Source organism: Rhinatrema bivittatum, chromosome 3, assembly GCF_901001135.1.
Source record: "Rhinatrema bivittatum chromosome 3, aRhiBiv1.1, whole genome shotgun sequence".
Classification (NCBI taxonomy): domain Eukaryota; kingdom Metazoa; phylum Chordata; class Amphibia; order Gymnophiona; family Rhinatrematidae; genus Rhinatrema; species Rhinatrema bivittatum.
The window spans coordinates 536,041,024-536,056,007 of record NC_042617.1 but is presented as its reverse complement, the minus strand read 5'-3'; the positions used below and the strand labels follow the sequence as shown (position 1 = coordinate 536,056,007).

Genomic DNA, 14,984 nt, shown 5'->3' with positions numbered 1-14,984 from the left:
CGGTGAGATCTGGATCCTGCAGTAATTGCTTAATTTGAATATGCCAAGTTTCATAGTCTCCTTCATTACTAGGTTTAGGGACATTTCCAGAGAAAACTTTAATTTTGTAGTACGTATGATTCAACTCTGCACCCTTTTCCTTAGGAGTTTTGATCACATGCTCCACTATAACCTTTGAAACATCCGCAGGAATAGAAATTGGTGGAATGGAATATTGAGAAGAATTGACTGCCACAGAATGTTGGGTCAGCATAGCATCCCGCCACTTGGGAACGTTTTTTTGGCTTTTAACTGGAGTCTGCAATATACTCTGGGGTGATTGATCCATATCTCGTGTTTCTTTTTCTTGTGACCCCAAACTCTCAATCATGAGAGCAGATGTTCTTTTCCTCAGATCTTGAATATTGATTTTATGACTGTCAGCTATATATGCTAATTCTTCTTGAAGTCGATCTGTCATATCTAAAAGTATGTCACTCACTAGTGGGTCAGTGCATGCTTCAGGGGACATCGACTCAACATTCTGTTCTGATACTGTCTCATCTAAGACAGGTAAAATTATCCACTGACTGTCCAGTTCCCCTTTTAAGCTCATTCTTTCTAAAATAATTATAGAAAGCGGTTCTTCAAACTCACACAAAACTTGATCAGATGACTCAGCTCTTAAACGTTTCAATTTTGTAACTACACCCGCTGGGCTTAATGCATCTTCTACACTTGCTAAAGATATTTCAGGATTTACAGAACTCAGAATAACAGATCTATCAGGAATACAATCATAGTACTTGCAATACTCCATTTTGTATGAGAAAGAAACAAAGAGAATACTGTGCTCACTTCACTAATGATGCTGGGTCGCTCAGTAGCAGGTCAGACAGAGAGAAGAAAAAAAAAAACACTGCCCCACGTTGATGCGCCAGAATTTGTTGTAACCCTTGAAGTTCAATTTTCTTTATGACTCCTTGTGTCTGAAACCTGCACTTTGATTCCCAACCCAGTATCAGAAATGAATCCACACGCTCTTTAGTGAGTAACAGTTTTATCTTTACTGGAATGAATGACTGAAATAAATCTGTTCACTTCCTAAGCATCTGCATTTGTCATATAAACACATGTATATAGTACAAGAGAAAACTCAACTTTGTCATAACTCATGTTAAGTATTTCAACCAGAATCAGCATGTGATATAGCACCCGACCTTAAGCAGTCTCTGAACAAGCAAAGTCCCAGATTGTATCCTACTGTGTGTCCATTTGAATTTAGAGCTGAAGAGGGCGTCAGTACTGCTCTTTGCTTCAACTGCCAAATCCACAATACAGCAGCCTCTATCCAAAAGAAGAGCTTCAAATCCTGACAGGGCACAGTTCAATTACTCCCAAGTCGTCCACAGCAGGGTTCCAGAAAAGAGAACCTTAATCAGTACAGATAATATTTATTAATTCAGAGCAGGGCAGGAACTCTGTTCAAGCTGAGCAGTGATCTGTTTGCACATGCTCAGACAATCCAATTTTTATAAATCTCTTTAGATAAAGTAAAAACAACTTCAATACATCTCAAAACAATGCTAACTAACATAATACATTACACATGAATACAATTATAGAGGGCTGCTCACCTTAATCAGTACAGATAATATTTATTAATTCAGAGCAGGGCAGGAACTCTGTTCAAGCTGAGCAGTGATCTGTTGCACATGCTCAGACAATCCAATTTTGAATCTCCTTTCCCCCCCCCCCAGCTTTTAAAGAGACAGCACTCTATTGTCAGTCTTTTCATGTCACAATGATGATTCAACATTTCTCTGCCCTAGTTCCTAGAGGTATGTTACATCTTGGTTACATGCGCTTTGTTGACATAACGGCGATGTTATTTACAGCATTATGATTGAGTTTTTGTATGTTATGTCCCAAATGTACCATTTACAGTGTACAATGTTTAGTGTGAGCCACTCTGGCCTTCCCAATAAAAACTATTTTTGAAAAAAAAAAAAAAAAAGAGGCTTTTCAGGGTGAATCACATTTTGAGACAGCAATAGATCTTTGCTTTTATTTCAGTTTGAAAAATAATTGCAAATTATGTAAGGAAAGTAATATTAAAATTAAAAAGCACAATAATTACGTTTTTCTGTCACATGATTACAATTTTTCTTGATGTGTGCGTTTGCCAATCTGAACGGCATTGCAGAACCTGAGGTTTTTTCCCTCCTTTATCACTTTTCCAAAGTTTAGGTGAGTTTTCAGTCAGTTTAGGAGAAGTGGTTTTGTGTGTCCAGCAAACGTGAACCAAAGAGTGGACTTTGAGAAAGAAAAGTGATTTCAAATGTAGCCTTTAAGCAAGGGGAAAGGGCTCTGGAATTTACATAGTAAGCAATGTATCTCTGATGTCAATGGGCCTTATTTTTTCTGAGAGCAGTTATTATTTTTCTGTGTTTAAGTGGTATGAGAGATTGAATAATATTTGCCTGTTTGTTAAATGGAATATCATCCTGCCCCATGCCAGTAGGAGCAGAGGAAAGTAATTGCACTGTTATCATTTTCTTTAGTGAAAACTCTATTTTATTGGGGAATCACAACCACAGTTTGTTTTGTGTTGTTGGAAGAGAAAGACCACTGGAGCTATGTGTGCATGTTGTCCTACTTCACTGAAGGGCCTAACAGATGTGTTCTCTCTCCTGTGAAAAAAAATCATATGCAAAAATATATCTTTTATGTGAACGATTTAGCCAGGTGGTTGCATTTGAGAGGTAAGTTTTAGTTTTAAAATTGGAAGGATAAGCCGTGGCATTCTTCTGGAGTCCTTCTATGGGATCAGACTCTGAAAAACCCTTTCTTAGGTTCTGTGCAAAATGAAGCAACAAACATAGCAACATCAGGTAAGACCAGACATTTCAGTCTTCCTTACAAGCAATATGAATGCACATGTTACCATCTAACTAATGCTCAAGAAAGTGCACTAATAAACAGGAAGAGAAGCTGTGATTTACTATAGTGGAGTTTGGTTTAGGCTGTAGATTTGGAGATTAAGAGGTCCATATTAACATAGAAACATAGAAATGACGGCAGAAGAAGACCAACCGGTCCATCCAGTCTGCCCAGCAAGCTTCACACATTTGTTCTCATACTTAACTGTTTCTCTTGGCTCTTAGTAACCTTATGTTCTAATTCCCTTTTCACCCCCACCATTAATGTAGAGAGCAGTGCTGGAGCTGCTTCCAAGTGAAATATTAAGTTTGATTAGTTGGGTAAGCGGCAGCATAGCTCTCTGCCATGAAGCAGAGGGCAATGCTGGAAATGTGTGAAGTATCAGTTTTTCTTTTCCCCTGTCATTGAAGCAAGGAGTCATGCCGGACATGCACCGAAAGTGAAGAATGCCTTGAAAGTCACATTAACTATCATCAAATATTGAAAAGCCTAATAATTGGTAATACCTATAAGCCCATGAACCCATCCCTGTTTTTTTTTCTTTTTTTCTTTTCTTTTTTTAATTGGGAGATGGATGCCCTTCATCCTTCTACTCTGTGAAGGTGGACACCTACCACCGGCCACTGGCATCCCGCTCCGTTAATGCCTCTGTGGCTACTGCCGCTCCATGCAGTGTTTTACTACCTGCTCTTTATATGCGTCCTCTAGAACTGATGGATCCCATCCCTGGGTTTTTTTATTATTTATTTAATTGGGAGATGACAGCCCTCCATCCTTCCGCTCCGTGAAGGTGGACACCTACCACTGGCCACTGGCATCCCGCTCCGTGAATGCCTCTGTGGCTACTGCCGCTCTGTGCAGTATTTTACTACCTGCTCTTTATATGGACACCTACCACTGGCCACTGGCATCCCGCTCCGTGAATGCCTCTGTGGCTACTGCCGCTCCGTGCAGTATTTTACTACCTGCTCTTTATATGTGTCCTCTAGACCTGATGGATCCCATCCCTGTTTTGTTTTTTGTTTTTGTTTTTTATTTAATTGGGAGATGACAGCCCTACATCCTTCCGCTCCATGAAGGTGGACACCTACCACTGGCCACTGGCATCCCGCTCCGTGAATGCCTCTGTGGCTACTGCCGCTCCGTGCAGTATTTTACTACCTGCTCTTTATATGCGTCCTCTGGACCTGATGGATCCACAATATTTATCCCATGCCCCTTTGAAGTGCTTCACAGTTTTGGACTTCACCACTTCCTCCGGAAGGGCATTCCAGGCATCCACCACTCTCTCCGTGAAGAAATTCTTCCTGACATTGGTTCTTAGTCTTCCTCCTTGGAGCCTCAGCTCGTGACCTCTGGTTCTGCTGATTTTTTTCTGTTGGAAAAGGTTTGTCATTGTCTTTGGATCGTTAAAGTTTTTCAAGTATCTGAAAGTTTGAATCATATCACCCCTGCTCCTCCTTTCCTCCAGGGTGTACATATTTAGATTCTTCAATCTCTCCTCGTATGTCAACCGATGAAGACCCTCCACCTTCCTGGTCGCCCTTCTCTGTACCGCCTCCAACTTGTCCTTGTCTCTTTGTAGATACGGTCTCCAGAACTGAACACAGTACTCCAGGTGAGGCCTCACCAAGGACCTGTACAAGGGGATTATCACTTCCCTTTTCTTACTCGATATTCCTCTCTCTATGCATCCCAGCATTCTTCTGGCTTTTGCAATCGCCTTGTCGCATTGTTTCGCCGACTTCATATCATTAGACACTATCACCCCAAGGTCTCTCTCCTGCTCCGTGCACATCAGCCTTTCCCCCCCCCATCGAATACAGTTCATTCGGATTTCCACTCCCCAAATGCATGACTTTGCACTTCTTGGCATTGAATTTCAGCTGCCATATCTTCGACCACTCTTCCAGCTTCCTTAAATCCCGTCTCATTCTCTCCACTCCTTCCGGCGTGTCCACTCTGTTGCAGATCTTAGTGTCGTCCGCAAAAAGACAAACCTTACCTTCTATCCCGTCCGCAATGTCGCTCACAAAGATATTGAACAGGACCGGTCCCAACACCGATCCTTGCGGTACACCACTTAAAACCCCTCTCTCTTCAGAGAAAGTTCCATTTACCATCACGCATTGTCTTCTGTCCGTCAACCAGTTTGCAATCCAGGTCACCACTTCGGCACTCACTCCCAAGCTTTTTGTTTTATTCACCAGTCTCCTGTGCGGAACCGTATCAAAAGCTTTGCTGAAATCCAAGTAGATGACATCTAGCGCTCTTCCTTGATCCAATTCCTTGGTTACCCAGTCGAAAAAGTCAATCAGATTTGTCTGACAGGATCTTCCCCTGGTGAATCCATGCTGCCTCTGGTCCATCAATTCTCCGGACTGTAGATATTTCACTATTCTCTCTTTCAACAGTGACTCCATTACTTTTCCCACCACCGAAGTGAGGCTAACCAGTCTGTAGTTACCAGCCTCTTCTCTGTTCCCACTCTTGTGAAGCGGGACCACCACCGCTCTTCTCCAATCACTCGGCACCACTCCCGTTTCTAGGGATCTATTGAACAGGTCACACAGCGGACCCGCCAGCACATCTCTGAGCTCCCTCAGAATCCTTGGATGAATCCCATCAGGCCCCATGGCTTTGTCCACTTTCAGATTCTTTAGCTCTTCCCATACATTTTCTACTGTAAAATGATTTTCATCTATTCCACTACCCTCCAGCTTCTTGTGTAGAAATGGTCCTTCTCCAGGGTCTTCTTTAGTGAATACAGAGCTGAAGTATTCATTTAATATTTCTGCCATTTCTTCGTCTCTCTCCACACATTGATCATTTCCACCTTTCAATTTCACTATACCACTATGGACTTTTCTCCTTTCGCTGATGTATCTGAAAAATGTTTTGTCACCATTTTTTATCTCCTTGGCAATCCTCTCTTCCGCTTGACTTTTTGCCAACTTGATTAATTTCTTCGTCTCCCTCAGTTGAATCAAATATTCTTCTTTGTGCTCCTCCCTTTGGGATCTTTTATATTTTTTGAATGCTGTTCTTTTAGCTTTAATTTTGTCAGCCACCTCGTTTGAGAACCAGATAGGTTTCATTTTCCTTTTGCTTTTCTTTACATTTCTAACATAAAGAGTAGTTGCCTTGGTGATTGCTCCTTTTAGATTGATCCACTGCTGATCCACATCTCTCTCATTCTCCCATCCATTTAGTTCTTCCTCTAGGTACTTCCCCATTTCCTCAAAGTCTGTGTTTTTGAATTGTAAAACTCGGGTCTTTGTGGTTCTTTTCCCTATTCTTTTAGTGATATTAAACCATATTGTTTGATGATCACTGGTGCTGAGGTGGGTGCCCACCTCGACATCAGAGACATTATCTGCATTAGTGAGCACTAAGTCGAGTATATTTCCTTCTCTCGTGGGTTCTAATACCATTTGTTTGAACAAAGCTACTTGCATGGCATCCACTATTGCTCTACTATTTTTAGATTCTGCAGATGGGATTTTCCAGTCTACATCTGGCATATTAAAGTCACCCACGATCACCACTTCTCCCTTCTTACCTATCTTATGGATGTCTTCAACCAGGTCTCTGTCCAGCTCTTCCTTTTGGTTCGGGGGCCTGTAAACCACTCCAATATAAATTGATGCTCCATCATCTGTTTTTAGGTCTACCCATAGTGCTTCTTCCTTGCCCCAACTTCCTTGTAGCTCAGATGCTTGGATATTGTTTCTGACATAAAGAGCCACACCTCCCCCTTTTCTATCCACTCTGTCCTTCCTTAACAAGTTATAGCCTGGTATTGCCGTATCCCAATCATGAGATTCTGTGAACCATGTCTCTGTGATAGCAACAATGTCCACTTCTGCCTCTATCATTAGGGCCTGCAGATCTGGTATTTTATTTCCCAAACTATGAGCATTTGTGGTCATAGCTTTCCAGGTACTCTCTTTAAGATTATTGCTTTTCCTGTACTCCTTATGAGACTTTAGTTGAGATTTGTTATTCACTTCACTCTTTCCTTTTGCAGTTGTGCCACTGATGCCAGAGTTATCCATCTCAATTTGCTTTTTCTTTTGGTTATGTATCTTGAAATTCTGCATGCATTGGTTTTCTCTCTTTTCTGGTAACACTTCAATGTTTTTCTCTAGGACTTCAGTTTTTAATATAGGGAAGGCTTTTTGTTCTTGTTGCATTTGATACTGTGTGTGTCTCCTAGTAACTGGTCCAATTCTACCAGAGCCCACTGTAATCCTGGTTTTTAATGATTTACTTAATGACCTGCTTGAGTGGGGGGGTATACTTGTTGGCTGCAAATCTGTCACGAATGGGTGACTATGGGACACATGTGTAATCCTACCTGAGCCTACTGTATTTCTTTTTCTTGACTCCTGGTTATTCTTTGGTATTGGGGAATTATTTTCTGAGTAATGCAATGTGGGTGTATTTTTTGTAATTAAAGCTAATTGAGCTTTAACCTCAGTCAGCTCCTTTTTCATAGAAGAGAGTTGTGCACAGATTGGGCAAGTTCTACGTTTCCAGATGTTTTCCCTCAGAATAAAGGCTCCACAACAGTTGCAAAGGATAGTTCTCATATTGGTAAAGTTTTGGGTTGGTGATTCTTAGATGGTAACAATTTACTAATTTATCTTGTTGCTAATGCTAATTTAATCAGTCTATATTAGAATCTAAGGCCAGGGGTGGGTGGGTAGAGGGGTAGGGTGGGAGGGTGGGAGGGAATATTGAGCGGCATCGTGGAATATACCCGGCTATCTTAAAGTTAGCCAGATAAGTTTATCTGGCTGATTTTAGGACATGTCTATGGGCCAACTAAAGTTAGCTCCCAGAACGCCCCTAACTTATCCACTTAAATTCTAGCCAGCTAATTTATAATCCAGCTAGAATTTAGTCAGATAAGTGACCAAATCTTCATTCAGCCAGATAACTTCTGTGTTATTTTACTGTTTTATGTATTAACACTCCCATTTTATTGTTTTAGGTATTTTAGAGTTATACAGTGGCTTATTTCAGGAGAAAGGAGGAGAAGTGAACAGGAGTTTTTGATGTATTTTAGGATTATGAAATGTTGCTACTGGTTGCAATTTTTAAAGTTTTATATGTATTTTATTTGATTGTTTTATTGTTTTTAATGTATTTATTGCTGTGAACCATTGTGATGGAACCCAAGTGATGGTATATAAGACCCAATAAATAAATAAAATAAATAAATAAAAATTATCTGTTAAATGGTTTTGAATAGGATCTCCAATGATTTTAGTTGTTTGTTTTATTTTAAATATGCCCCATGTGTAGCATTTTTTAATGTTGTACAGCAACTTTTTGAAAGCCAGGGAGGCAATTTATAAATATGCTAAATAAATAAATAAATCTTAAGTAGTAAGAGCATTGCAGTATTTATAACATATATATATATATATATATGTGTGTGTGTGTGTGTGTTTGTGTGTGAGTTCAATGTCATCTAGTTTTTATTGGCACTGCCATTACATAATCTATCAGGGATCTTTCAGGGATTTTGGTGTTTGTAGACCTTTTAGCTTGGATCTGGAATTGGAAAGCATTGATGGAATGAATACCTCATCCCTGCCCTGTTGGATGGGAAGGATGGCACAGACCTAGTCCTAGTGGCACTGCAGAAGCAACAGCAGTTATAGTGAAACAAGGGCAGCCTGAAACAGTCACGTGGCAAGTTAATTTAACCTTTTAAATAAAATGACTTAATGTATGGTAGAAACAACGCCATTAGATAAAGTAACACTTGCCCTTACCGACCTCACTCATGAGCAATAAGAATAAAACCCTTAACGGGGGAACCACTATGTATCTATATTTATTATTTACAATTCTCTGTCAATATATGGATTGGTGCATTAGATAAATCATAATTACTGTTTCAAAGAACTTTTAATCTGAACAATATATGAGGTCCCATAGGCAGTGATCAGAGGAAGGATATGAACTGGGGTCTGAAGATATCAGAATGGTATGTCCTAAAGAAGGCTATGGGGGGTGGGTGGGGGGGAGGGAGGTAGTGGATGGGGACCACTGGTATAAATGACTTAAACAACAGAGATCATTTGGTGCACATCCAGTTATTTCTAGTTTTGTACAACAGATGAATGTAACTATCTATGGGTATGCAGTTTTTGGGGGGTTTTTTATATCTATATTTTTGTTATGTTAAGTAATGATAAGTCATGATATATTCTGCATGTTCCAACAATTCATATGTTGAGTTTTAAAACCTGTTTAATAATTAAAATAAAAACCATTTATTACAAAAAAAAAGAAAAAGAATGGTATGTCCTAACTTTTTCCCTCTGCTGAATTTCTCAGGAAGGTAGGCAATAAAATCTGAATGCTAATTTTGTTGATCTCTGTTTGCATCTCATCCTGCTCTCATTATTTTCAAGGTTCATTGCAGAGAGTGAAAGAGAAATGCTGAGCACAAAACATATTCCATGAGCAGCTAGCTACGGGCTTCGCAACTCTGGGAAACAGTATCAAGGAAGTTTTCTCTGCCTTCATCAACCGCATTCAGAAGTGGAGATGGAGCAGAGGAAGATGATGACGCTGAAGGTCATTCTGGGAATACCAGAGGTGGCACTCAAATAGGATTCCCTTGGAACCTGGCATGGAATGTAGAGGACGTGCTCTGACACTTTGCCTTGAGGAACTCCTACAGCCAATAAGCCTCCCTGCAATAAATCACAAAAGAGCTTGCAAATGGCATGAGTCTGTAGGAGATTCTGTTTTACTCGGCTCTCCCAGCCCAATATGAAGAGGCCCAAGCAGTCCACTCAGCTCAATATCCTTAGCTTCTTCGGACAAAAGCCCAAGGGTAAGGGGGAGCCAGTTATGTTGGGAGAGGAGAAGACAGCAACAAAGAGCCAAGAAGAGATCCAGCTGACTCTCACACCCAGCGAGGGCACCACTGCCTCCTCTCCAATGCCAAGCGACACCCTCTTAGAGTGCCCCTTGTGCCTGCTCCCCCAGCCAGTCAAGTGCTTTCCTCCACTCTCCTGCTGCCCCCACCTTAGTTGCCTGGACTGCCTGCATCAGTATCTGCAGATTGAAATTACGGAAAGCCGAGTTCAGATCGCTTGCCCTCAGTGCCCAGAGCTTGTCCAGCCCTCAGACATCCACCATCTGCTCATGGACACGGCACTGCTGGAGAAGTATGAAGAATACTTATTACGTCGGTTGCTGGTGTCCGACCCAGACAGCCGCTGGTGTCCAGCCCCAGACTGCAGGTAGCAATGCTTAATTATTAATATTACTCTACGGAGACAGCCTTCCATGTTCTATTGCCTCTAAGAGGTTACAGTCTTTTTTCTGGTTCTTAGATTGGTGTTCCTCAACCTCATCCTGGAGCCTCACCTAACAGGTTGAGGTTTTTAGGCTATGAATATGTATAATATATATTTGCATACATTAGGGACCCAATGTATGCAAACAGAGCTCATGCACACTCATTCCACAGAACCTGAAAACCAGCCCCATTTGGTGAGGCCTCAGGACCAGGATGGGAAATATGGTCTTTGATTTAAGTATTGGGCCAGTTCCTTCTCTTTATGATATGTAAATTAAGGATGAACAAAATTACACAATTACCAAATTACACAAAGACTGCCACTCATTGCAAACGTGAGGATTAAAATGGAGAAAAACACTCTGGTCTACGCAGACATTTGCAAATGTGATGGAACCTCAGACCAGAATCTTGGGGGGGGGTTTACATTATTTTCGTGGAGTCCAGTCCGATTTGTTCAGATATTCATGGTCATACATTTTATTTACCCTATTGTGTCTCAAGATCATCTAATGAGGCATTAAACAATCTAGTCATGGGGTTTGCCAATTTTTCTTTCTAGGTTTTATAGAATTTGGCAGTAAATCCATCCAATACTGGGGATTTATCTATCTTCGCATTGTTTATGGTCTCTAGAACTTCTTTTTCTGTTATTTCTTTATCCCATCTTGCTTGTTCATACAAATTAAATTTAATAAGTGTGGCTGGTTTGAGATATTCAACGTGTCCATTTCATCTACTTTTTTTATCCATGAGTATAATTCTTTAACAAAAGTATCAGATCTTAGGTGATTATGTCACTATCCAATAATAAGTATCCTCGTTTATCTTTAATTAAAAAATAAACCTCTCATTTATTCTCTCTTTATCTTTTGTGATAATAATTTGCTTGCCTTTGACCCTTTCTCAAAATATATTTACTTAGCCTTCTGCATTTGAAAATTAATATCACCTCCTTGTATAGATAGATTTTCCCCCTTGTCTTTTCTATTACTCTTAATGTCATTTTCAATTCTGTCTTCTCATGCTGGTTTTTCAAATCTCTTAATCTGTTGTTAAGCAATTCCGGTTCTCTTCTGTTCTTTTTCAGTTTTTCTCACTGCCCAAGATATGCATCTTCCCCTTAAGACAATTTTAAAACCATGCTAAATAGTGTGCTGAGAGGTTTCTCTTGTGCCATTAATTTCAAAGTATTCTTATATTTCTTTTTGGAAGTTCTCTGATTGACTATCATTCAATCTGCAATATTCCACCCAACCACCCTTGCCAATTGCTTAAGATTTCGAAGTTACACCTAGCACAGGGAGAGATCAGACCCAGTGATTGTTTCAATCTCGGCCTCTCTCACATTTCTCATCTTTTTTACCGATACCTTATCAATGAATATAAGTCAAAGCGAGAATTGGAGTTATGTGACATCGAATAATACTGGGGTAATTTTCAAAGGAGTTACACATGTAAATGTAACATACTTTCATAGCAATTTTCAAAAGCCCACTTACTCGAGTATAGTGCACTTACTTGAGTACATTCTCTGGATAATTCAATGGCATATATTGTAGCAATTTTCAAAAGCCCACTTACACGGGCAAATTGCATTTACATGTGTAAAACCCAATTTTAAGCATGTAAATGTATTTGAAAATTGAGCCCTACATGTAGCAATTTTGTTCTAAGGGATATCAATACCTCCAAAAATCTATCATGCCCCTCTCATTTAGTAGTTGCTTAAATGTTACTCTATGCTTCTTTACTGAGTGTTAACCAACATCTGGCAGATAGGATACAATCCCTGTCCATTGTTAAGAAGCCTGACTCCATTGAATCAATTTGCAGTGCAATGAATCATAAACATAGGAGCCGGGTGCACCCTTGCACGTGGCCCAGTCGGTGCCATTTTTCAAAAGGCACCAACCTGACCTTGCCCCAGCCGTGGGATCCCTTGACAGGTTTGGGGGGGTTGGGGGGGCATGATGTTTGCTGTTGGGGGGAGAAGAGTGGGAAGAGGGGGAAGGGGGGGCTGGAGCCTCAAGTTTATTTAATGGACTGGGAGACTTCAAGATGAACCGGGGGAGGGGGTCTTCATGAAGTATATGGGAAGAAGGGGGGGTTTGATGATGGACTTTGGGGGAAGGCCATCACCATGTACCTAAAGTTTTATATTTTTTTTTAATTTTAGGGGAGTTGGGGCCGCATCAACCGATGGCCCCAGGTTGAAACGGAGGTCAGCACTGACCCTGCTCAACCTCCCCATTTGCCACATCTTTTATTTTTTGGGCCAGTGGCCCTTTAAGGCGATGGTGGTCCCATGAGGTTGGCGCCGCCATTGCGTGAAAGGGCCGCTCGCTGCGGTGTTTGACCGTGACACAAAAGAACGCACCATCCAACCGCAATGCTTTTTCAGGGAGGGAGAGAGGTCCTGCTATCCCGGCGACACCTCCCCGCGATGGTGGGACCCCCCCCTTCTGCGATAAAACATTGCAGCTTAGTGAATCTAGGGGTTTGCTAGCTGAACCACGGTTGAATATGGACCTCTTCCTGTCTCGTCCACATCCACCTCTTACTTAATGGAATAGGAAAGAAGAAACATGGATCACAGAGAGGAAGAAAAGGAAAAACAAAAGAAAGGGAGTTGTTCCTTTTTTTTTATCTGCGTATCTCCATTAACTTTTATTCTCAGTTCTTGTATTAAAATCTCCGCAAGTCCATGGTGTTCAATAGAGATGTTAATCGTGTCCTCGATCGTCTTAACGATCGATTTCGGCTGGGAGGGGGAGGGAATCGTATTGTTGCCGTTTGGGTGTGTAAACTATCGTGAAAAATCGTTAAAATCGTGAGCCGGCACACTAAACCCCCCTAAAACCCACCCCGACCCTTTAAATTAAATCCCCCACCCTCCCGAACCCCCCCCCAAATGCTTTAAATTACCTGGGGATCCGGCGGTGGTCCAGAACGGCGGCGGTCCGGAACGGTCCCCTCAATAGAATCGTGTTGTCTTCAGCCGGCGCCATTTTTCAAAATGGCCGCCGCAAAATGGCGGCGGCCATAGACAAAAACGATTCGACGGAGGAGGTCGTTCCGGACCCCCGCTGGACTTTTGGCAAGTCTTGTGGGGGTCAGGAGGCCCCCCCAAGCTGGCCAAAAGTTTCCTGGGAGTCCAGCGGGGTTCCGGGAGCGATTTCTTGCCGCGAATCGTTTTCGTACGGAAAATGGCGCCGGCAGGAGATCGACTGCAGGAGGTCGTTCAGCGGGGGTTCCGGACTGCCGCTGAACGACCTCCTGCACTTTTGCGGCGGCCATTTTGAAAAATGGCGCCGGCTGAAGACAACACGATTCTATTGAGGGGGCCGTTCTGGACCGCCGCCATTCTGGACCACCGCCGGATCCCCAGGTAATTTAAAGCATTGGGGGGGGGGTTCGGGAGGGTGGGGGATTTAATTTAAAGGGTCGGGGGTGGGTTTTAGGGGGTTTTAGTGTGCCGGTTTTCCTGCCCTCCCCCTTCCCCCGATTTACGATTTTTTAACGATAAATCGGGGGAATTGGTATTGTATCGTGGCCCTACCGATTTTTTGACGATTTAAAATATATCGGACGATATTTTAAATCGTCAAAAAACGATTCACATCCCTAGTGTTCAAGCTAATTTCACTATGAAAGAAAGCAGAACACAGGTAATAGGAATCCTTGCACTTAGTCTCGCTATGTTGCGGGTCTCCTTAGCTATTCATTTGGCTCTTCTCTTGTCTCAGCATAGAAACTCCTGCAAATAATTCCCATGTCATTTTCCAGAAAGGATCTTTCTGACTTTTGAACAGCTCTGTGCATAGCGCAATCAGTTTGTCTTCAACTTAATGACCTGCTCCTTCCTTAAATTCTGAATTCCAATCTTTCTCTCCAGGCGTATCTTTCTTTTAGCCTCCTGGAGTTCTACCTCGGTCTCCTTTTTTTTGAATTATTGGACTCAGGAATCATAGAGTTTGGTCCGAGTCTCTTTCCTCCTGTGGGGACTCGCTGCTGGTGCTGAATTTCCCCTCCCAGAGTTACTTCTGCCACGACTGTGTTTTCTGCCTGGAGATTCCTGCCTTTTTCAGTGCCTGCCATCTCTCAGCCTTTGATTTCATCCTGTAATTCATGAAGCTTACAGTAAAAAGTAACCCAAAACAAGCATGTCCATCCATAGCTAATACTTTCTTTTTTTCAAGATCTCGGTTATTTCTTTCATACGCCCTCCTCTTTTGCAATGTAATTATTGATCTATCGTTAAATAAATATTTCTATTTCGGATCCTTCCCAATAAATTGCTCCAAGTGATCTGGCTTTATTCATTATTCAGTCTTTTTCTGTAAAGTTGTACAAGGCAATACTTTCTCAGGCTGTTATATCTTGGGGGGAGGAGGCTAATGCTCTATGGGGCAGATTTTAAAAAACTACGCCCGCGCATACTTTTGTTCGCGCGACCGGCACAAACAAAAATCCGGGGTCTGCGCGCGCAAGGCTGCGCCGAGGCAGGCGTAACTTGCGTGCGCCGGGCCGGCTGCCAGCGCGCCATGTTCCGGTCCGGAGGCCCGTGGCCCCGCCCCCAGAATGCCAATGACGCACCACCACGACACGCCCCCCAGCACACCCCTGACAAAGCCCCAGGGCTTACGCGCGTCCCGGGGCTTTGCGCGCACCGGCAGCCTATGCAACATAGGCTCGGCGCGCGCAGGGGGAGCTTGGGGCAGGTTTT

General features: G+C 42.2%; 1 protein-coding gene across 1 annotated transcript in view; it reads left to right on the top strand.

Moving 5' to 3' along the window:
- Positions 1-14,984, top strand: part of LOC115088251 (E3 ubiquitin-protein ligase RNF19A-like) — a 122,008-nt gene that overhangs the window by 29,230 nt on the left and 77,794 nt on the right. The window contains exon 2 of the mRNA XM_029596346.1: positions 9,357-10,196. Within this exon, the coding sequence (XP_029452206.1) occupies positions 9,721-10,196 (476 nt within the window). The 5' untranslated portion in view covers positions 9,357-9,720. The remainder of the gene's footprint in view (positions 1-9,356; positions 10,197-14,984) is intronic.